Below are 25,442 nucleotides of genomic sequence, written 5' to 3'. Positions count from 1 at the left end.
GTCCACAGTAGCTCAACTACTGTGGACTTAATGCATGTAAGGGATAGTGATGAGCGGATTCGGTTTTACTCGGTTCTCAAAACCGAATCTTATTGGCTATCCAAAACACGTGACATCAGTGAGCCAATAAGATTCGGTTTTGAGAACCGAGTAAAACCGAGTAAAACCGAATCCGCTCATCACTAGTAAGGGACACTACTACTGTGGGCATTATGTAAGTAAGCGGCACTACTACTGTGGGCATTATGCATATAAGGGGCACTACTACTGTGGGCATTATGTGTATAAGGGCCGCCCACAACTACTGTGGACATTATGTGTGTAAGCAGCACAACTACTGTGGGCATTATAAGGGGTACTACTATGTAGTGTAACCTGTATAAGGGGCACTACTGTGTGTCGTAACATTAATAAGGGACGCTACTACTGTATGTGGTGTAATATGAATCAGTGGCACTATGTGTGGAGTAATTTGAAGAAGATTGTGCTGCTGGTATCAGGTAAAAACCGTCCTGGAATCTGCCACTGAGCAGCTCTCTAAGCGCTGTGGGGGCTGTCACTGGGTCCAGGGGTAAAGGGGGGGGGGGTCTGTGCAAGCTATCAGCAGGGGTGGTTGTGGTGGTAGTGGGGGGGTGGCTTGTATGTTCAATTCGTCACCTGGCTGGGGTGGAAGTGTCTGTGCCAGCTCTCACGGGGGGATGGGAGGATTTGGAGTACACTGACTGACTGGTGGGGGATTGTTTGAGGAAGGGGGGGGACCAATTCAGTGCCTTGCTTACCCATGAGGTCTAAATACGCCTCTGGTCATGTCATTTGGAATATTTATGAAGAACACTCAGCACTTTTTATAGTTATATCCTTAACTATATTTACAATTATACAATGTACATTACCCTAGCCTCAAATAAAGGAAACTATGAACACTGGTGGTTATTACAATTCCTCTGTACATAGAATTTAATCTACTTGCTTGTAAAATAAAATTTCTACCTCAATAATTAATAGGCCTACATAGTTTATACCTTTATTTATAATGTATTAGTTCCAAGTGGATGTGTAAGAGAATTCATTTGAAAATGAATTAAGAATGCATTAATGTTCTGTTTCAAAAATACTGCGTACGATATAACATATTGACCTTAAAGCTTACGTTATCATTTTAGGAATATATACATTAAAAATGCATGTTGTATAAAATCTGCATTACACAAGCCAAAGCCTGTACTGTATTGCACAAGAGCAGTGCATTGTAATATGATGTTTAACTTATATAGCGGTATATGTTCAAATGTGGAAATAAAATATATACTAAATGAATAAAACATTCATTTTAAGGCAGTATTCTTAGAGAGATATATTAAAGATTCAGTTAAACTTGAAAAAAATAATACTTCAACAAAAAGTCTAGTTTTGATGCACACTGAGCTGTTACTGAGTATAGGTAATATAGGCAGATGTCTATGGCAACACTGTTTCAGGGGGGAAACCCTGATGGCACGGCGGCCCGCAACCAAGTGATTGGCTGCAATTTAAGGGGCACAACTAAAATTGGTCAGGGGCATTTCTCCTGCTGGGATGACACCTTCAGCTTCCACTGGTGCTTTGGGGTGGTTGTCACCGAGATGCGCAAGTGTTTGTGAGAACACGAGGACAGTTTGTAATAATGTATAATGGTTTTGCATCTATTTTTAGCTGGGATATTTGTAAATCTGTTCTTGATAGCCGTGATGGACAAGTGTAATAAAAAAGGTGAAAAGCAAAACAAAAAGGAGAGATGAAGAAAGAGATAAAGGCAGAGAGAGAAAGAGAGAGGAAGAGAGAGTGAGAGAGAGAGAGAGAGAGAGAGAGAGAAAGAGGGAAGGGGGATAGGGAATAGAGAGAGAGGGGGGATAGGCAGACAGAGAGAGAGAAAGGGGGTGGAGAAAAACTGGAAGATGTAAAACAAAGGAGAAAGTGGACACTGAACACTCAAAGTTGGAGGGGGGAGTAAGTGGTGGGATAGGGGAAAAGGGTGTAAGCTACGGTATGTGCGCTCATCTAAATTGTAGAGTGAGTGGGATCTGCACTGTGTGATCTTTCAGTGTGAGGAAGCCGAGGTCCCTTTTAGAAGGCAGAGATAACACAGCAGAGCACAGGTATGATTGGCTGCTGGGCTGCTGTCTTCTGGCAGCCTTATGACATAACTGAAGCTGCTCCTTCTTCAGGACCACTGAGCCTGCAAACCCTTCCCCCCTCCCCGCTGCACCCTCTGTGGTTGTAGCTCTGTCCAGCAGGTGGGAAGGGGGAGTTATACTGTTTGCTGCGACACCCTCTAGCAGAGGGGGTGGGCTGGAGGTTGGTGCTAGTGTCCAGGGCAGCAGCCTCCGGGGGTATTGGTATCAGAAGCATTCATATCTAATTACATCCCATCAGGACTGTCTTTGCAATCTGGTGGGACCGCTATGATATAGTACCTATCATTGTGTAACCTTCCTAATTCCCTATAGATTGTAAGCTTGTGAGCAGGGCCTTCCTACGTCTGTGTCTGTCTGTTATTAGTATACCGAATTTGTCTTATCACTGTTGTTTCCAATTGTATAGCGCAATGGAATATGCTGTGCTATTTAAGAAACTGTAAATAAACTGTAAATAATAGTGTCCACAGCCTCTGGCAGCAGGCGTGAGAGTGTTCTATCAGCGCGGCCGTTCGGTTTGGCGAGGGCAGAGGGGGCTCGGATAAAGGCCCTTACAATCCCGGGGTACTTAGTTAGAGAGGGCCCTCAGGGAAGCGCTGCTGAGAGTGAAATAGCCACGGACAGTGGGGGTAATTCTGAGTTGATCGCAGCGGGAACTTTGTTAGCAGTTGGGCAAAACCATGTGCACTGCAGGGGAGGCAGATATAACATGTGCAGAGAGAGTTAGATTTGGTGGGTTATTTTTTTTCTGTGCAGGGTAAATACTGGCTGCTTTATTTTTACACTGCAATTTAGATTGCAGATTGAACACACCACACCCAAATCTAACTCTCTCTGCACATGTTATATCTGCCTCCCCTGCAGTGCACATGGTTTTGCCCAACTGCTAACAAAGTTCCTGCTGCGATCAACTCAGAATTACCCCCAGTGTGAGGAAGCCGACACTGGGACCAGTCTGCTATGAGAGAGTGGGACTTCCCTGAAGTGATTGCTGGGCCAGCAGCGCGGGTGTATGCAGACAGATCTCCACCCACAGGACATATGCGCTGTGTGCTGAGCACTGTCCACACCACCCTAGCTCTGCACACTACCATAAAACTGACAACTTGGTAGTGTCACAAATGGTGTTTGTACTGTCCATGTACTTAAGGCCTGACTCAGAGGTGAATGTACGGCTGATTTTTTTGATACTGTGTCTAAGCTGTTCCTGGGCGGTGACAGGGAGGTGTCTTATCGCACACACACAGAGATGGTCTATCTTATAGGCATGTTATAGGAGTGTCATGGGCATGCTGATGAAAGCGGCTGTATACCCAGATGGACGTACACCAGGGAAGGACTTTTTATCTGCATAAAGTCACAGATGGACGAATACCAACAGACACGGCTGTGGGCGCCATCTGTGTTCCCCACTGAATCAGGTCCTTAAACTTTTATCACGTCACCATTACTAGTCAGGTTCCAGACAAAACATGGAGCTGTTTAGTTATTTAGTTGGTTTATCAATCAACTCAGTATGGGAATTACAGGGGTAATGACTATTTAGGGGTAAGATTAATCCTTGTTTAGTATCTAGACCAGAATTACTCCACAAGGAGAACTCTGTCTGATGCTTCTGTAGAGGTGGCCTTGTGCACACATTGGCCCTCATTCCGAGTTGTTCGCGCGCTAGCTGCTTTTAGCAGCATTGCACACGCTAGGCCGCCGCCCTCTGGGAGTGTATCTTAGTTTAGCAGAATAGCAAACGAAAGACTAGCAAATCTGCTATTAAATAATTCCCTGCAGTTTCTGAGTAGCTCCAGACCTACTCTTAGATTGCGATCACCTCAGTCCGTTTAGTTCCTGGTTTGACCTCACAAACACGCCCTGCGTTCGGCCAGCCACTCCCCCGTTTCTCCAGCCACTCCTGCGTTTTTACGTGGAACGCCTGCGTTTTTCAGCACACTCCCTGAAAACGGCCAGTTTCCGCCCAGAAACACCCACTTCTTGTCAATCACACTACGATCACTCGAGCGATGAAAAAACGTTGCTCGAGCTTGTGTAAATCTACTAAGTGTTGTGTAAAATAACTAAGCGCATGCGCGCTGCGTACCATGCGCAATTAGCAACAAATCGCAGTATAGTGAAAATCGGCAACGAGCGAACAACTCGGAATGACCACCATTATTGTGTAATAGAAAGGATATATGGTACCAGTTACTAAGAGCAGTCTCAATTCCACTAGTAATGTAGCTGTCAATCAGCAGGGTTCTCAACATGGCTTATCTACACCTTTCTCAGAAGAAGACAATTTCCCCAGGCAGCCATGTAGTCAATGAGGATCCCCATATAACATTTTCACAACATGATTATGGTAACTGTAACAGGGGAAGGCATGGCGAAAACTTAAATCAGTCCTAACATCAAAAATGGAACCAGACAAGGCTGTCCTCTTTCCCCACTAATCATCATTCTCTATATTGTGGTGCTGGAGAGGCTGATCCTGATACCTCGGATACCTCTGGGGTAGCGATTGCACATGTAACAATTGTTTTATTGATTTGTTATTCCTGGAAGCAGAACGAGATTTATCAATTTTATCTATGCTATACAACTAATGCAAATTGTTGTACATTTGTGCAAATTGGGTAAAAGTATTATTGGAAATGTTCATGGAGAAATTTAATGTTTTACTATTATTCTCTTTATTTCTACTTGTAATGAAAATAACATATTTCACTACACGGCCAATAGAAGCCCTGTGTGCTGCCTCACTCTATAGAACTGTAAAAACAGGTAAAACATTTCTTCATACATACTTACATACATATATATATATATACAGGGATACAGGAGTTATAATAGTAAAGTAGTTTGGAGCAAGTTCTAAGGCTTGTAATAATGAGAAATTTGGTTCGCAGGTGCTTCATAGGATGCGCTAACCATATATTAAAAATATACATTTATTATTTACAAATTTTTTCACCAGGTGGCCATGTAATGGTAAAACTTACAATACTTTACCGAAGAACGTGTCATCATCCCCTACTTTCAGACAGTTTGGCCAACCTGATCACCAGTCTGCGCCCTATGTGACTTTTGTTTGTGTAGGTTTTTTTTAAACTATGTATATCAGGTAGTATGACATACCCTAGCTATCCCAACTAATATGTTATATAGTGTTATAGAGAATGCTGACCACAATGGAGTTCACATTGAACAACTTTAGTGCTCCTCAAGTAATTCTCCACCGGGTGACAACATTTGTAGCTAATATTTAAACTCCCTCCAGGATATATATATATATATATATATACACATACAGTATGTATGTATATATATATATTTATATATTTTTATATATATATATATATATAGATATATCTATAAACACACGCACATAAATGCATTCTTGGATTGACAAATGCATCACAAAGCTTATTTTGACAACAGATATCTTTATGTATGCCGTTGCAAAACATTTTATGTTGCTTTTACGATCGATATTACTTTGTGCCATTAAGGGAGTGTGTATGTATGCAGAAACCAAATTCTTCCCTCACCTGCCCACCGTAGTAGAACTCTTCAGAATCATTGTCTCCTTCAGAATCCTCTTCAACAGCACTACTATGCCGTGATTCCTAGAAATAGGGAAAACCAGTTGGATGTATAGACCTTGTTTCATGTAGAGGATTAGTAGACATCACAATATTATTGCATGATCCTGCTTGGTTGGATCCTCATATCAAGTAACTGCCTCTGTCATACGCAGCCCTGTCCTCACTAATAACCACATCAAGGCAGACCTGCCTACCACACGATCATTATACTCATCTCCTGATACCATTTGTTCTGATGATTGAATGACTATAGATTGTTGTCTCTTCATACACTTAGAAACAGGGCACGCAAAACTGATCACTAGACATTAACCCAATGAAGTAAAGATAATTTAGTCCATGCACATGGGAAGATTTTCCCCAACCTGGCTACAAATGCCTAAGGGACAATTTTGGAGATGAGCGGGTGAACCAGACCCGCCCAAACTTCCCGATTCAGGCCGGGATCTGAGTCCGGCCTGGGGCTTCCCACCAGACTCGGATCCCAAAACGAGGCAAAACGTCATCATCCCGCTGTCGAATCCTTGCAGGGTTTTGGATTCTATAAAGGTTCCAGTGATCTGTGCCATCTTCACTCCGGCTGCGGAGAGTGCACTGAACGGATGTGTCCATCTCAGTGCTGGGTTGTGGGGCGTGGGCATCGGGCTGGTGGCTGCTGTCAGCCTGGTGTATCAGTCCAGGGGTGCACTGTCTGTCATCTGGTGTATCTGTCAAGAGGTGCTCTGTCCACCTAGGGGGGATCTGCCTATACAGTACATCCAGGGGCTCTGTCCCAGTGTTACTGTGTGGGCTGGTGTGTCCTATCATTATAAGTCATGGGGTACTCTGTCTGTCATCTGCTGTATCTATCAAGGGGTGCTATGTCCACCTAGGGGTGATCTATCTATACATCCAGGCAGTGGAATAACAACGTGGGTGCTGGGGGTGCGGTCCGCAGCCTGGTGTCACCCGCCGAGGGGTGACACCAAAATGCTGGCTCCTGCTCAGTGACAGGAGCCGGGTGCTGCACTGTAACAATACGTGCAGCTCCTGTCCCTGTGTAGGAGCCGGCACTGTATTCCGCATTCAGCCTCTGTGCGAGAGACCTGCCGCTGCTTCACCCGCGGTGTGAGAGTCAGACACCGGCAGCGCCACGCACTGACATGCAGACCGGACACAGGTGAGAGACTCACAGTATCTGAAGCCCCAGGCTGCAGGCTTAGGAGGGGGAAGGTGGGACGGGGGGGGGAAGAGTGGGGTTGTATGAGGCAAAGAGGCACTCTCCGGGGGGCAGCCAGCATCTTTTTAACCCCCTGGAGTGCCGAAAACAGGGGTCTGCCCACGAGGCCATGCCCCCTCATGCTAGGCCACGCCCCCATTTCACGGCCTCCCGCACCGGGTGTCACCAGGGGCAGTGACGCCGCTGCATCCAGGGGCTCCACCCCAGTGTAAAATTAAAATAATAAAAGCTAAAATAAGAATTTACTTACCGATAATTCTATTTCTCATAGTCCGTAGTGGATGCTGGGACTCCGTCAGGACCATGGGGAATAGCGGGCTCCGCAGGAGACAGGGCACATCTAAATAAAGCTTTTAGGATCACATGGTGCGTACTGGCTCCTCCCCCTATGACCCTCCTCCAAGCCTCAGTTAGGTACTGTGCCCGGACGAGCGTACACAATAAGGAAGGATCTTGAATCCCGGGTAAGACTCATACCAGCCACACCAATCACACCGTACAACTTGTGATCTGAACCCAGTTAACAGTATGATAACAACAAATGAAGTAGCCTCTGAAAAGATGGCTCACAACAATAGTAATAACCCGATTTTTGTAACAATAACTATGTACAAACATTGCAGACAATCCGCACTTGGGATGGGCGCCCAGCATCCACTACGGACTATGAGAAATAGAATTATCGGTAAGTAAATTCTTATTTTCTCTAACGTCCTAGTGGATGCTGGGACTCCGTCAGGACCATGGGGATTATACCAAAGCTCCCAAACGGGCGGGAGAGTGCGGATGACTCTGCAGCACCGAATGAGAGAACTCCAGGTCCTCCTTAGCCAGAGTATCAAATTTGTAAAATTTTACAAACGTGTTCTCCCCTGACCACGTAGCTGCTCGGCAAAGTTGTAATGCCGAGACCCCTCGGGCAGCCGCCCAAGATGAGCCCACTTTCCTTGTGGAGTGGGCCTTTACAGATTTAGGCTGTGGCAGGCCTGCCACAGAATGTGCAAATTGGATTGTGCTACAGATCCAACGTGCAATCGTCTGTTTAGACGCAGGAGCACCCATCTTGTTGGGTGCATACAATATAAACAACGAGTCAGATTTTCTGACTTCAGCTGTCCTTGAAATATATATTTTTAATGCTCTGACAACGTCCAGTAACTTGGAGTCCTCCAAGTCGCTAGTAGCCGCAGGCACCACAATAGGCTGGTTCAAGTGAAAAGCCGAAACCACCTTAGGGAGAAAATGAGGACGTGTCCGCAGTTCTGCCCTGTCCGAATGGAAAATCAGATATGGGCTTTTGTACGATAAAGCCGCCAACTCTGAAACTCTCCTGGCTGAAGCCAGGGCCAATAACATGGTTACCTTCCATGTAAGGTATTTTAAATCTACCGATTTTAGAGGCTCAAACCAATGAGATTTGAGAAAATTCAAAACTACGTTCAAATCCCACGGTGCCACTGGAGGCACCATTGGGGGTTGTATATGTAGTACACCTTTGACAAAAGTTTGTACTTCAGGAACTGACGCCAATTCCTTCTGGAAGAAGATTGATAAGGCCGAAATTTGAACTTTAATGGACCCCAATTTTAGGCCCATAGACAATCCTGCTTGCAGGAAATGTAAGAATCGACCCAATTGAAATTCTTCCGTTGGGGCCTTTTTGGCCTCACACCACGCAACATATTTTCGCCAAATGCGGTGATAATGTTGTACAGTCACTTCCTTCCTAGCCTTCATCAAGGTAGGAATAACTTCCTCTGGAATGCCCTTTTCTTTTAGAATCCGGCGTTCAACCGCCATGCCGTCAAACGCAGACGCGGTAAGTCTTGGAACATACAAGGTCCCTGCTGAAGCAGATCCCTTCTTAGAGGTAGAGGCCACGGATCCTCCGTGAGCATCTCTTGAAGTTCCGGATACCAAGTTCTTCTTGGCCAGTCCGGAGCCACTAGTATTGTTCTTACTCCCCTTTTCCGTATAATTCTCAGTACCTTTGGTATGAGAGGCAGAGGAGGGAACACATACACTGACTGGTACACCCACGGTGTTACCAGAGCGTCCACAGCTATTGCCTGAGGGTCTCTTGACCTGGCGCAATATCTGTCCAATTTTTTGTTGAGGCGAGACGCCATCATGTCCACCTTTGGTTTTTCCCAACGGTTCACAATCATGTGGAAGACTTCTGGATGGAGTCCCCACTCTCCCGGGTGAAGGTCGTGTCTGCTGAGGAAATCTGCTTCCCAGTTGTCCACTCCCGGGATGAACACTGCTGACAGTGCTATGACATGATTTTCCGCCCAGCGCAGAATCCTTGCCGCTTCTGTCATTGCTCTTCTGCTTCTCGTGCCGCCTTGTCGGTTTACGTGGGCGACTGCCGTGATGTTGTCCGACTGGATCAACACCGGCTGACCCTGAAGCAGCGGTTTTGCCAGGCTTAGAGCATTGTAGATCGCTCTTAGCTCCAGTATATTTATGTGAAGGGACGTCTCCAGGTTTGACCACACGCCCTGGAAGTTCCTTCCCTGTGTGACTGCTCCCCAGCCTCGTAGGCTGGCATCCGTAGTCACCAGGACCCAGTCCTGTATGCCGAATCTGCGGCCCTCTAACAGATGGGCACTCTGCAACCACCACAGGAGAGACAACCTTGTTCTTGGTGACAGTGTTATCCGCTGATGCATGTGCAGATGCGATCCGGACCATTTGTCCAGCAGATCCCACTGAAATGTTCGTGCATGGAATCTGCCAAATGGAATTGCTTCGTAAGAAGCCACCATCTTTCCCAGGACTCTTGTGCATTGATGTACTGACACAGTTCCTGGTTTTAGGAGGTTCCTGACAAGTTCGGATAACTCCCTTGCTTTCTCCTCCGGGAGAAACACCTTTTTCTGAACCGTGTCCAGAATCATTCCCAGGAACAGCAGACGTGTTGTCGGGGTCAATTGAGATTTTGGAAGATTCAGAATCCACCCGTGTTGCTGAAGCACTACCTGGGTTAGTGCTACACCGACTTCCAGCTGTTCTCTGGACTTTGCCCTTATCAGGAGATCGTCCAAGTAAGGGATAATTAATACGCCTTTTCTTCGTAGAAGAACCATCATTTCGGTCATTACCTTGGTAAAGACCCGAGGAGCCGTGGACAAACCAAACGGCAGCGTTTGAAACTGATAATGACAGTCTTGTATCACGAACCTGAGATACCCTTGGTGTGAGGGGTAAATTGGGACATGCAGATAAGCATCTTTTATGTCCAGGGACACCATGAAGTCCCCTTCCTCCAGATTCGCTATCACTGCTCTGAGTGACTCCATCTTGAACTTGAATTTCTGTATGTACAGGTTCAAGGATTTCAGGTTTAGAATAGGTCTTACCGAACCGTCTGGCTTCGGTACCACAAATAGTGTGGAATAATACCCCTTTCCCTGTTGTAGGAGGGGTACCTTGACTATCACCTGCTGAGAATACAGCTTGTGAATGGCTTCCAATACCGACGTCCTTTCTGAGGGAGACGTTGGTAAAGCAGACTTTAGGAACCGGCGAGGGGGAGACCTTTCGAACTCCAACATGTAACCCTGAGATATTATCTGCAGGATCCACGGGTCCACTTGTGAGCGAGCCCACTGATTGCTGAAAATCTTGAGTCGACCCCCCACCGCTCCTGAGTCCGCTTGTAAAGCCCCAGCGTCATGCTGATGGCTTTGTAGAACCCGGGGCGGGCTTCTGGTCCTGGGCAGGGGCTGCTTGCTGCCCTCTCTTACCCTTTCCTCTGCTTCGCGGCAGATAAGACTGTCCTTTTGGTCGCTTGTTTTTATAGGAGCGAAAGGACTGCGGCTGAAAAGACGGTGTCTTTTTCTGTTGGGAGGGGGTCTGAGGTAAAAAAGTGGATTTGCCGGCAGTTGCCGTGGCCACCAGGTCCGAAAGACCGACCCCAAATAATTCCTCTCCTTTATATGGCAATACTTCCATATGCCTTTTGGAATCCGCATCACCTGACCACTGTCGCGTCCATAAACTTCTTCTGGCAGATATGGACATCGCGCTTACCCTTGATGCTAGAGTACAAATATCCCTCTGAGCATCTCGCATATAAAGAAACGCATCCTTTAATTGCTCTAGAGTCAATAAAATACTGTCCCTATCCAGGGTATCAATATTTTCAGTCAGGGAATCCAACCACACTACCCCAGCACTGCACATCCAGGCTGAGGCTATTGCCGGTCGCAGTATAACACCAGTATGTGTGTATATACTCTTCAGTGTAGTTTCCAGCCTCCTATCTGCTGGATCCTTGAGGGCGGCCGTATCAGGAGACGGCAACGCCACTTGCTTTGATAAACGTGTGAGCGCCTTATCCACCCTAGGGGGTGTTTCCCAGCGCGCCCTAACCTCTGGTGGGAAAGGGTATAATGCCAATAACTTCTTGGAAATTAGCAGTTTTCTATCTGGGTTAACCCACGCTTCATCACACACGTCATTCAATTCCTCTGATTCTGGAAAAGCTACAGGTAGTTTTTTTTTTCACCCCCCACATAATACCCCTTTTTGAGGTACCAGCAGTATCAGAGATCTGCAAAGCCTCCTTCATTGCCGTGATCATATAACGTGTGGCCCTATTGGAAAATACGTTTGTTTCTTCACCGTCGACACTAGATTCATCTGTGTCGGTACCCGTGTCGACTGACTGAGGTAAGGGACGTTTTACAGCCCCTGACGGTGTCTGAGACGCCTGAGCCGGTACTAACTGGTTTTCCGGCCGTCTCATTTCGTCAACTGACTTTTGTAATGTGCTAACATTATCACGTAATTCCATAACTAAAGCCATCCATTCCGGTGTCGACTCCCTAGGGGGTGACATCACCATTACCGGCAATTGCTCTGCCTCCACACCAACATCGTCCTCATACATGTCGACACACACGTACCGACACACAGCAGCCACACAGGGAATGCTCTAATCGAAGACAGGACCCTCTTAGCCCTTTGGGGAGACAGAGGGAGAGTTTGCCAGCACACACCAAAAGCGCTATAAATGTATATAAACAACCCTAGAAGGTGTTGTTTTTGATATAGGCGCTTTTAATATATCAATATCGCCAAATTATGCCCCCCTTCTCTTTGTTACCCTGTTTCTGTAGTGCAGTGCAGGGGAGAATCCTGGGAGCCTTCCTCACCAGCGGAGCTCAGCAGGAAAATGGCGCTGAGTGCTGAGGAGAATAAGCTCCGCCCCTTTTTCAGCGGGCTTTTCTCCCGGGTTTTAAGAAAACTGGCCTGGGTTAAATACATACATATAGCCTTAATGGCTATATGTGATGTATTTTTCGCCACTAAAGGTATTTAATATTGCTGCCCAGGGCGCCCCCAGCAGCGCCCTGCACCCTCCGTGACTGAATCAGTGAGATGTGTAGCAACAATGGCGCACAGCTGCAGTGCTGTGCGCTACCTTCATGAAGACTGAGGAGTCTTCTGCCGCCTGCTTTCCGGACCTCCGATCTTCAGCGTCTGTAAGGGGGGTCGGCGGCGCGGCTCCGGGACGAACCCCAGGATGACCTGTGTTCCGACTCCCTCTGGAGCTAAGTGTCCAGTAGCCTAAGACTCCAATCCATCCTGCACGCAGGTGAGTTGGAAATCTCTCCCCTAAGTCCCTCAATGCAGTGATCCTGTTGCCAGCAGGATTCACTGAGATTTAAACCTAAAAAAACTTTGTCTAAGCAGCTCTTTAGGAGAGCCACCTAGATTGCACCCTTCTCGGACGGGCACAAAAACCTAACTGAGGCTTGGAGGAGGGTCATAGGGGGAGGAGCCAGTACGCACCATGTGATCCTAAAAGCTTTATTTAGATGTGCCCTGTCTCCTGCGGAGCCCGCTATTCCCCATGGTCCTGACGGAGTCCCAGCATCCACTAGGACGTTAGAGAAAAAGCCTAAAATATAGGGCCCGATTCAGACCTGATCGCTGCTGTGCGAAATCACACAGTGGACAATTATGGAATGACTGCACATGTGTATGCACCGCAATGCGCACGCTATTGCTAAACAGCAACAGGATGGTGCAAAAATTTTGATCGCACGGCATATGAAAGGTGATTGACAGGAAGAGGACGTTTGTGGGTGGTAACTGCCCATTTTCTGGGAGTGTCAACAAAAATGCAGGCGTGCCCAAACGTTTTCAGAGAGGGTGTGTGACATCAGCTTCAGCATGATTCTTTTGCATTGTAGGAGTAGTCTCGAGTTATGCACAGGCTGCACAGACTGGAAAAATAATTTGACGGTGAGTGAGTTGCAAATGGATTTGCAGATGTCCACTGTCTGGCGAAGTTTTCGCACGGCGTACACATGCATTTGCACACTTGCACGGGGCAGGTTTTCACTCTCCATGGGCAGAGGCTATCTGATCGCAGCCCTCTGCAAATTTGCAGCACAATGATCAGGTCTGAATTAGGTCCCTAATTATAAAAAATATATATATATTTTTTTTTGTGCTGTGCCCCAATGTTCTATACAATTTTTATTTTATTGTTGTAAGTACTGTGACACTTCCGGTCAGACTGCAGGATATTATTATTTTGTACTCAAACACGTATTGTGCTACACTGTGGGTGAAGGTGGTGCCACAGTAATATATTTTCATACTCATACACGTATTATGCGACACTGTGGGTGAAATAAATCTGCAGTGTTCGATTACTATTTCTGACTCACACACGTATTGTGCGACACTGTTGGGGAAATTAAACAGCAGTTTTGATTATTATCTCTGACTCATACACGTATTGTGACACTGCAGGTGGTAAATTTTTTGTACAAAATGTGGTGTGTGCTGTACCCCACTTGGTCCGTGTTTGTTAATAGATAAGGATGATAAACAATTGAGAGGAGAGGCATAGACGGCTTAAGTCAGGGCATGTAAAATAAAAGAAAAAGTAAAAGTTGGATTAGTAAAAGCCAGATTAGTGCAATAACCAATAAAAATTGTTGTCTAATGTCTATGCAATAAAGACCATCACCAATGCCCCCAATTATTTCTTTATTTTTTTAATCAAACAAATTAAATTAAATTACTAATCAATCCTTCCTTCCACTACATGCATATTCTACCTCCCTTGGGTCCCTGATCAAGTTATTGATAAAGATCTGTGTCAGATCATTTTTGCTGATTTTGGTTTCATATATTTTTTGCAAAAATTTACAAAAAAAAAGCTAAAATCACATGATTTGGCCTTTTTTTTTTGTTCCTAGAGTATTATTAAACCCAGTACCATTAATTTCCAGGCATTTCCAGGCAATTTTGACCACAGTACAAACAATGAAAAATTTATAGTGTAGAATATATTTTTACATGCTGTAAACATCTGTACAGATTATTTTCAGCCTCAATGTAGGATCAGTTCCTGAAAGGCATGTTTGACCTGGAGAAGGATCCACCCGATGCAGTAGTTTGCCAACAACAGTTGGAGTGCTCCAAGTTGCTTCAGCCAGCTTTACGCAAAGTATGTACCATGTAAATAAATATGTATGTTTTTGACCAATATACACAACTTCTTTTTGTATTAATTAAACATATTTCCACTTTGTTGCAGACATCCTGGCAGAAAGTGAGTGAAATTGTGCCGGCTGCGGATCACTTATATGGAATCCAAACCCTGCAATATCCGACGCTGAATGAAAACAATATTGTGATGTGGTTAAAACTGACTGAAAATGAGTAGAAATGTATGTAATTAAGGTTAATAATACTGTAGGAACAAAAACAGGCCAAAATTCTGTAATTTTAGCTGTTTTCATGATTTTTCTTTAAAAAAAATGTCAGATCCTAAACCAAAAGCTGCAAAAAAAATTTGGGGGGGCAAAACCAATATAGATCCAAAACACAAGGAGGTACAGATCCAAAACAAAATTAAAAAAAACAAGATTTGTACCGTGCATTTTTACTATTTTGTAAAGGAAGATTATTGGTGAAGCATGAACCACAAATTATTCATTTGTGCTGTAAGCAGACAAACATGTTTGCTTTTTGTTTCCTTTCTTGAAATTTCAATAAAAAACGAATTTTGCCCATTTGGGTTAAGTTTCTTTTGATGACTTAAAATGAGTAAAAAGACTCATGGTACTGTATCTTCTGAAAATACTAAGGGGCATATTCATCATGAAAAAAATGTGCAATGAGAATTTTTAGTTTTCAAATCTCAATGTATTCTCACACAATTTTTTCATGATTCGTCATGCCAGCACGAGAAAATTATCACTTCCGAAAAACTGGCCTTCCTGAGAACACAGTTTTTCGGAAAGTGATAAATTTCACCTCAGCAGCACACTTGTCTGCCCTGTGTTCTTACGCATTAGGAACACATAGAAAAAACACCCCGAAAAATACATTAAAGCTAGGCCTTCCCGTACACAATTGTATACACAGAAACCCGGATGTTTCTCGTGCGGCAACTGCACGACGTGCAGGTCATTGATGGTTGGCCCGACTTTCAATCATCCCCACACTGGGACCACCATCAAGATCAGATTTCATCTACATTGCAGAATGGATCATGTTACCTACATATTGAAATGTCCATGTGGGTTCCTTTATGTTGGGTTGACTATGCGGAATTTTAGAGACCGGATGGCCAACCACCGGTCTTCTATACATACCGCTTTAAACAGTGGAACCTCTGATAAGCCTGTTGCATGACACTTTCTAGAGGCTAAGCACCAAGTAGCAAGTCTAAAGTGTATGTTGATTGATTGGGTTCCCCCTCTGTCGACTGGAGGCGATCGAGTGGGGCAGCTTAAACAGAGGGAATGTTATTGGATCAATGAATTGGACACAGTAGCCCCATTAAGTGCTTGTCTATAAGTCTCTGACCTGTTTATCAATGGTATATCTTCAACACATGTCCAATGCACCCCTCGATTGGTGTCAGTATATAATGTATAGATACCGATATGCTTGCTGTATAGGTTTGTTCACTATATAGCCAGCTTGTCTTTTTAATTGTAACTGTTTTATGTATGTTTTTTGTTTTTTTGTTTATGTTTTTGTATTGTTATTGCTGCTGCCTCCTCCTGGTTCCCCTATAACAATTTTTGACCCTTTTTTCATATGTTGTTCAACAGTTGATTCTTTGAGGAACCATATACATATATATATATTTCTTGAGGGATGATCTCATCTTTTGATATAAAACATCACTTTGTCTCTAAATATATTAGATCGTTTTTCCATCCCCTATTTCTGTTAGCAGCGTGCGTTCCACCGGCTTCGGCCGCTGGAACGCACGGGACTTCCTGTTTCTGGCCCCCGGCGTGTGTCGATCGGTTCGGTCCCTCCGGCCCGTGGTGTTGATGCGGCAGGGTCTGTTTGGTGGCGGGGGACTGTGCTCGTGGTGCGGGGACTTTGTGCTCGTGGTGCGGGGACTTTGTCCCCGTGCGGGTGTCGTGCGCTGTGTGTTCGCTGGGGTGTTTGCAGCGTGCGTTCCACCAGGCTTGGCGGTTGGAACGCATGACACTTCCTGTTTCCGGTCCCCCGGCGCATGCAGCGCTATTTTGTGTATTCCCTCTGTTGTACTGGGAATATTAATGCATACACAGGCATACTGGTTGCTTATTTGGCCTTTTGTGCTGGTGGTAAACGGTTAATCAAGTGGAATAAAGGTTTGGATAATTATTCAGGTGACTTTTTGAGTTGACCCCTCACACCCTTGATACTTCCGGGTCAAGGGGTATTTAAATCCCCTGCTTAGATCCAGTTGGTGCATGCAGCCCTGGTTTGTGCAGTGTTCCACATAATTCTGTGAGTAACTATGTTGGGTTTGTCCCACTGATTAAGTTTGATGTTTGTATAATCCTATAATCTTTTGATTTGGGTTTATTTATTGTTTGTAGCTATGGATTTGATGTGGGAGAACGCTTAACCCAGGGGCTGCCCTATGTGTATCCTCTTGGACCTAAAGGTATTTATTGATCGTTGATTATGGTTTTTTTTATATATATTTCTATGCCTCAGATGTACATTGTTTAAACAGAGTATATGTGTAATCACAGTGGCTGAATGTCCTTTTTGAGATCCTGCAGCTGTTGACCCTGAGTGGGTGAATGCCTTATCCAGGTGTAGTCTTGTGCACACCTCTCCAGACCCATAGGTATTTATGTGGTAACAAGGTTTGATATATACATTTGATTCTGATACACGTTTATAATAGAGATATCCTTTGATTACAGCATTGGTTTGGTTGCAGAGCTGTGATTATATGGACATTCTCCACACTTGGTATACAGCAGTTCAGACTAGAGATGAGCGCCGGAAATTTTTCGGGTTTTGTGTTTTGGTTTTGGGTTCGGTTCCGCGGCCGTGTTTTGGGTTCGACCGCGTTTTGGCAAAACCTCACCGAATTTTTTTTGTCGGATTCGGGTGTGTTTTGGATTCGGGTGTTTTTTTCAAAAAACCCTAAAAAACAGCTTAAATCATAGAATTTGGGGGTCATTTTGATCCCAAAGTATTATTAACCTCAAAAACCATAATTTACACTCATTTTCAGTCTATTCTGAATACCTCACACCTCACAATATTATTTTTAGTCCTAAAATTTGCACCGAGGTCGCTGTGTGAGTAAGATAAGCGACCCTAGTGGCCGACACAAACACCGGGCCCATCTAGGAGTGGCACTGCAGTGTCACGCAGGATGTCCCTTCCAAAAAACCCTCCCCAAACAGCACATGACGCAAAGAAAAAAAGAGGCGCAATGAGGTAGCTGTGTGAGTAAGATAAGCGACCCTAGTGGCCGACACAAACACCGGGCCCATCTAGGAGTGGCACTGCAGTGTCACGCAGGATGTCCCTTCCAAAAACCCCTCCCCAAACAGCACATGACGCAAAGAAAAAAAGAGGCGCAATGAGGTAGCTGACTGTGTGAGTAAGATAAGCGACCCTAGTGGCCGACACAAACACCGGGCCCATCTAGGAGTGGCACTGCAGTGTCACGCAGGATGGCCCTTCCAAAAAACCCTCCCCAAACAGCACATGACGCAAAGAAAAAAAGAGGGGCAATGAGGTAGCTGACTGTGTGAGTAAGATAAGCGACCCTAGTGGCCGACACAAACACCGGGCCCATCTAGGAGTGGCACTGCAGTGTCACGCAGGATGGCCCTTCCAAAAAACCCTCCCCAAACAGCACATGACGCAAAGAAAAAAAGAGGCGCAATGAGGTAGCTGACTGTGTGAGTAAGATAAGCGACCCTAGTGGCCGACACAAACACCGGGCCCATCTAGGAGTGGCACTGCAGTGTCACGCAGGATGGCCCTTCCAAAAAACCCTCCCCAAACAGCACATGACGCAAAGAAAAAAAGAGGCGCAATGAGGTAGCTGACTGTGTGAGTAAGATAAGCGACCCTAGTGGCCGACACAAACACCGGGCCCATCTAGGAGTGGCACTGCAGTGTCACGCAGGATGGCCCTTCCAAAAAACCCTCCCCAAACAGCACATGACGCAAAGAAAAAAAGAGGCGCAATGAGGTAGCTGACTGTGTGAGTAAGATAAGCGACCCTAGTGGCCGACACAAACACCGGGCCCATCTAGGAGTGGCACTGCAGTGTCACGCAGGATGGCCCTTCCAAAAAACCCTCCCCAAACAGCACATGACGCAAAGAAAAATAAAAGAAAAAAGAGGTGCAAGATGGAATTGTCCTTGGGCCCTCCCACCCACCCTTATGTTGTATAAACAGGACATGCACACTTTAACCAACCCATTATTTCAGTGACAGGGTCTGCCACACGACTGTGACTGATATGACGGGTTGGTTTGGACCCCCCCCAAAAAAGAAGCAATTAATCTCTCCTTGCACAAACTGGCTCTACAGAGGCAAGATGTCCACCTCATCATCATCCTCCGATATATCACCGTGTACATCCCCCTCCTCACAGATTATCAATTCGTCCCCACTGGAATCCACCATCTCAGCTCCCTGTGTACTTTGTGGAGGCAATTGCTGCTGGTCAATGTCTCCGCGGAGGAATTGATTATAATTCATTTTAATGAACATCATCTTCTCCACATTTTCTGGATGTAACCTCGTACGCCGATTGCTGACAAGGTGAGCGGCGGCACTAAACACTCTTTCGGAGTACACACTTGTGGGAGGGCAACTTAGGTAGAATAAAGCCAGTTTGTGCAAGGGCCTCCAAATTGCCTCTTTTTCCTGCCAGTATAAGTACGGACTGTGTGACGTGCCTACTTGGATGCGGTCACTCATATAATCCTCCACCATTCTTTCAATGTTGAGAGAATCATATGCAGTGACAGTAGACGACATGTCCGTAATCGTTGTCAGGTCCTTCAGTCCGGACCAGATGTCAGCATCAGCAGTCGCTCCAGACTGCCCTGCATCACCGCCAGCGGGTGGGCTCGGAATTCTGAGCCTTTTCCTCGCACCCCCAGTTGCGGGAGAATGTGAAGGAGGAGATGTTGACAGGTCGCGTTCCGCTTGACTTGACAATTTTCTCACCAGCAGGTCTTTCAACCCCAGCAGACTTGTGTCTGCCGGAAAGAGAGATCCAAGGTAGGTTTTAAATCTAGGATCGAGCACGGTGGCCAAAATGTAGTGCTCTGATTTCAACAGATTGACCACCCGTGAATCCTTGTTAAGCGAATTAAGGGCTCCATCCACAAGTCCCACATGCCTAGCGGAATCGCTCCGTGTTAGCTCCTCCTTCAATGTCTCCAGCTTCTTCTGCAAAAGCCTGATGAGGGGAATGACCTGACTCAGGCTGGCAGTGTCTGAACTGACTTCACGTGTGGCAAGTTCAAAGGGCATCAGAACCTTGCACAACGTTGAAATCATTCTCCACTGCACTTGAGACAGGTGCATTCCACCTCCTATATCGTGCTCAATTGTATAGGCTTGAATGGCCTTTTGCTGCTCCTCCAACCTCTGAAGCATATAGAGGGTTGAATTCCACCTCGTTACCACTTCTTGCTTCAGATGATGGCAGGGCAGGTTCAGTAGTTTTTGGTGGTGCTCCAGTCTTCTGTACGTGGTGCCTGTACGCCGAAAGTGTCCCGCAATTCTTCTGACCACCGACAGCATCTCTTGCACGCCCCTGTCGTTTTTTAAAAAATTCTGCACCACCAAATTCAAGGTATGTGCAAAACATGGGACGTGCTGGAATTTGCCCATATTTAATGCACACACAACATTGCTGGCGTTGTCCGATGCCACAAATCCACAGGAGAGTCCAATTGGGGTAAGCCATTCTGCGATGATCTTCCTCAGTTGCCGTAAGAGGTTTTTAGCTGTGTGCGTATTCTGGAAAGCGGTGATACAAAGCGTAGCCTGCCTAGGAAAGAGTTGGCGTTTGCGAGATGCTGCTACTGGTGCCGCCGCTGCTGTTCTTGCGGCGGGAGTCCATACATCTACCCAGTGGGCTGTCACAGTCATATAGTCCTGACCCTGCCCTGCTCCACTTGTCCACATGTCCGTGGTTAAGTGGACATTGGGTACAACTGCATTTTTTAGGACACTGGTGAGTCTTTTTCTGACGTCCGTGTACATTCTCGGTATCGCCTGCCTACAGAAGTGGAACCTAGATGGTATTTGGTAACGGGGGCACACTGCCTCAATAAATTGTCTAGTTCCCTGTGAACTAACGGCGGATACCGGACGCACGTCTAACACCAACATAGTTGTCAAGGCCTCAGTTATCCGCTTTGCAGCAGGATGACTGCTGTGATATTTCATCTTCCTCGCAAAGGACTGTTGGACAGTCAATTGCTTACTGGAAGTAGTACAAGTGGGCTTACGACTTCCCCTCTGGGATGACCATCGACTCCCAGCAGCAACAACAGCAGCGCCAGCAGCAGTAGGCGTTACACGCAAGGATGCATCGGAGGAATCCCAGGCAGGAGAGGACTCGTCAGAATTGCCAGTGACATGGCCTGCAGGACTATTGGCATTCCTGGGGAAGGAGGAAATTGACACTGAGGGAGTTGGTGGGGTGGTTTGCGTGAGCTTGGTTACAAGAGGAAGGGATTTACTGGTCAGTGGACTGCTTCCGCTGTCGCCCAAAGTTTTTGAACTTGTCACTGACTTATTATGAATGCGCTGCAGGTGACGTATAAGGGAGGATGTTCCGAGGTGGTTAACGTCCTTACCCCTACTTATTACAGCTTGACAAAGGCAACACACGGCTTGACAAATGTTGTCCGCATTTCTGGTGAAATACTTCCACACCGAAGAGCTGATTTTTTTGGTATTTTCACCAGGCATGTCAACGGCCATATTCCTCCCACGGACAACAGGTGTCTCCCCGGGTGCCTGACTTAAACAAACCACCTCACCATCAGAATCCTCCTGGTCAATTTCCTCCCCAGCGCCAGCAACACCCATATCCTCCTCATCCTGGTGTACTTCAACACTGACATCTTCAATCTGACTATCAGGAACTGGACTGCGGGTGCTCCTTCCAGCACTTGCAGGGGGCGTGCAAATGGTGGAAGGCGCATGCTCTTCACGTCCAGTGTTGGGAAGGTCAGGCATCGCAACCGACACAATTGGACTCTCCTTGTGGATTTGGGATTTCGAAGAACGCACAGTTCTTTGCGGTGCTTTTGCCAGCTTGAGTCTTTTCAGTTTTCTAGCGAGAGGCTGAGTGCTTCCATCCTCATGTGAAGCTGAACCACTAGCCATGAACATAGGCCAGGGCCTCAGCCGTTCCTTGCCACTCCGTGTGGTAAATGGCATATTGGCAAGTTTACGCTTCTCCTCCGACAATTTTATTTTAGGTTTTGGAGTCCTTTTTTTACTGATATTTGGTGTTTTGGATTTGACATGCTCTGTACTATGACATTGGGCATCGGCCTTGGCAGACGACGTTGCTGGCATTTCATCGTCTCGGCCATGACTAGTGGCAGCAGCTTCAGCACGAGGTGGAAGTGGATCTTGATCTTTCCCTAATTTTGGAACCTCAACATTTTTGTTCTCCATATTTTAATAGGCACAACTAAAAGGCACCTCAGGTAAACAATGGAGATGGATGGATACTAGTATACAATTATGGATGGACTGCCGAGTGCCGACACAGAAGTAGCTACAGCCGTGGACTATTGTACTGTACTGTGTCTGCTGCTAATATAGACTGGATGATAATGAGATGTAGTATGTATGTATAAAGAAGAAAGAAAAAAAAACCACGGGTAGGTGGTATACAATTATGGATGGACTGCCGAGTGCCGACACAGAGGTAGCTACAGCCGTGGACTACTGTACTGTGTCTGCTGCTAATATAGACTGGTTGATAAAGAGATGTAGTATGTATGTATAAAGAAGAAAGAAAAAAAAACCACGGGTAGGTGGTATACAATTATGGATGGACTGCCGAGTGCCGACACAGAGGTAGCTACAGCCGTGGACTACTGTACTGTGTCTGCTGCTAATATAGACTGGTTGATAAAGAGATGTAGTATGTATGTATAAAGAAGAAAAAAAAAAACCACGGGTAGGTGGTATACAATTATGGATGGACTGCCGAGTGCCGACACAGAGGTAGCTACAGCCGTGGACTACTGTACTGTGTCTGCTGCTAATATAGACTGGTTGATAAAGAGATGTAGTATGTATGTATAAAGAAGAAAGAAAAAAAAAACCACGGGTAGGTGGTATACAATTATGGACGGACTGCCGAGTGCCGACACAGAGGTAGCTACAGCCGTGGACTACCGTACTGTACTGTGTCTGCTGCTAATATAGACTGGATGATAATGAGATGTAGTATGTATAAAGAAGAAAGAAAAAAAAACCACGGGTAGGTGGTATACAATTATGGATGGACTGCCGAGTGCCGACACAGAGGTAGCTACAGCCGTGGACTACCGTACTGTGTCTGCTGCTAATATAGACTGGTTGATAATGAGATGTAGTATGTATAAAGAAGAAAGAAAAAAAAACCACGGGTAGGTGGTATACAATTATGGACGGACTGCCGAGTGCCGACACAGAGGTAGCTACAGCCGTGGACTACCGTACTGTGTCTGCTGCTAATATAGACTGGTTGATAATGAGATGTAGTATGTATAAAGAAGAAAGGAAAAAAAACCACGGGTAGGTGGTATACAATTATGGATGGACTGCCGAGTGCCGACACAGAGGTAGCTACAGCCGTGGACTACTGTACTGTGTCTGCTGCTAATATAGACTGGTTGATAAAGAGATGTAGTATGTATGTATAAAGAAGAAAGAAAAAAAAACCACGGGTAGGTGGTATACAATTATGGACGGACTGCCGAGTGCCGACACAGAGGTAGCTACAGCCGTGGACTACCGTACTGTACTGTGTCTGCTGCTAATATAGACTGGTTGATAAAGAGATGTAGTATGTATGTATAAAGAAGAAAGAAAAAAAAACCACGGGTAGGTGGTATACAATTATGGATGGACTGCCGAGTGCCGACACAGAGGTAGCTACAGCCGTGGACTACTGTACTGTGTCTGCTGCTAATATAGACTGGTTGATAAAGAGATGTAGTATGTATGTATAAAGAAGAAAGAAAAAAAAACCACGGGTAGGTGGTATACAATTATGGACGGACTGCCGAGTGCCGACACAGAGGTAGCTACAGCCGTGGACTACCGTACTGTACTGTGTCTGCTGCTAATATAGACTGGTTGATAAAGAGATGTAGTATGTATGTATAAAGAAGAAAGAAAAAAAAACCACGGGTAGGTGGTATACAATTATGGATGAACTGCCGAGTGCCGACACAGAGGTAGCTACAGCCGTGGACTACTGTACTGTGTCTGCTGCTAATATAGACTGGTTGATAAAGAGATGTAGTATGTATGTATAAAGAAGAAAGAAAAAAAAAACACGGGTAGGTGGTATACAATTATGGACGGACTGCCGAGTGCCGACACAGAGGTAGCTACAGCCGTGGACTACCGTACTGTACTGTGTCTGCTGCTAATATAGACTGGTTGATAAAGAGATGTAGTATGTATGTATAAAGAAGAAAGAAAAAAAAACCACGGGTAGGTGGTATACAATTATGGATGGACTGCCGAGTGCCGACACAGAGGTAGCTACAGCCGTGGACTACTGTACTGTGTCTGCTGCTAATATAGACTGGTTGATAAAGAGATGTAGTATGTATGTATAAAGAAGAAAGAAAAAAAAACCACGGGTAGGTGGTATACAATTATGGATGGACTGCCGAGTGCCGACACAGAGGTAGCTACAGCCGTGAACTACCGTACTGTGTCTGCTGCGACTGGATGATAAATAATGATATAAAAAATATATATATATCACTACTGCAGCCGGACAGGTATATATTATATAATGACGGACCTGCTGGACACTGTCTGTCAGCAGAATGAGTTTTTTATAGAATAAAAAAAAAAACACCACACAAGTCACACGACGAGTGTTTAACTTTTTCAGGCAATCACAATATAGTATACTACTAACTATACTGGTGGTCAGTGTGGTCAGGTCACTGGTCAGTCACACTGGCAGTGGCACTCCTGCAGCAAAAGTGTGCACTGTTTAATTTTAATAATATGTACTCCTGGCTCCTGCTATAACCTATAACTGGCACTGCTCCCCAGTCTCCCCCACAATTATAAGCTGTGTGAGCACAGTCAGATATATACATAGATGATGCAGCACACTGGGCTGAGCAGTGCACACAGATATGGTATGTGACTGAGTCACTGTGTATCGTTTTTTTCAGGCAGAGAACGGATTATATTAAATAAAACTGCACTGTCTGGTGGTCACTGTGGTCAGTCACTACTAAACTCTGCACTCTCTACAGTACTCCTAAGCTCCAGTAAATCAAGTGTCTCTGTCTCAAATCAATCTCACTCTCTCTCTTCTAATCTAAATGGAGAGGACGCCAGCCACGTCCTCTCCCTATCAATCTCAATGCACGTGTGAAAATGGCGGCGACGCGCGGCTCCTTATATAGAATCCGAGTCTCGCGAGAATCCGACAGCGTCATGATGACGTTCGGGCGCGCTCGGGTTAACCGAGCAAGGCGGGAAGATCCGAGTCGCTCGGACCCGTGAAAAAAAACATGAAGTTCGGGCGGGTTCGGATTCCGAGGAACCGAACCCGCTCATCTCTAGTTCAGACATGCAGCCCCATTGGAATGTGCTGATAGAGATGAGGAGGGGTAGGCCTTGCATGCATTTTAAGACCAGTGGTGAACACAGGGTGTTATTTTATTCCTCCTTGTAGTCTCACTACTCTGCCACCTGTTTTTGGTATATGAGTTCCTTCTTTCTTAATCTGGTATTACGTAGTAGTTTATGTTGATACAAGCATTGCCGCTAATATTGTTACATATTGGGACCTGGGAGGCTCAGTCATGTTTATGTTCTATTTTTTCTAGATATACTTCTAATCATTCGGCTTCATTATATTATGATTGGATTTGATGATTCATGTATGGCCCTTCTTGAAAAAGATCCTG

The 25,442-nt window shown here is 45.6% G+C and overlaps 1 protein-coding gene across 2 annotated transcripts in view; it reads right to left on the bottom strand.

Moving 5' to 3' along the window:
- The window catches only part of PARP8 (poly(ADP-ribose) polymerase family member 8), a 420,080-nt gene that overhangs the window by 119,377 nt on the left and 275,261 nt on the right, over positions 1-25,442 (bottom strand). For both annotated transcript variants that reach the window (XM_063961880.1, XM_063961870.1), the window contains one exon: positions 5,717-5,794. In XM_063961880.1, coding sequence (XP_063817950.1) covers positions 5,717-5,794 — 78 coding nt within the window. The remainder of the gene's footprint in view (positions 1-5,716; positions 5,795-25,442) is intronic.

This window comes from Pseudophryne corroboree, chromosome 1, assembly GCF_028390025.1.
Source record: "Pseudophryne corroboree isolate aPseCor3 chromosome 1, aPseCor3.hap2, whole genome shotgun sequence".
Lineage (NCBI taxonomy): Eukaryota > Metazoa > Chordata > Amphibia > Anura > Myobatrachidae > Pseudophryne > Pseudophryne corroboree.
This window is presented reverse-complemented; position numbering and strand designations above follow the sequence as displayed.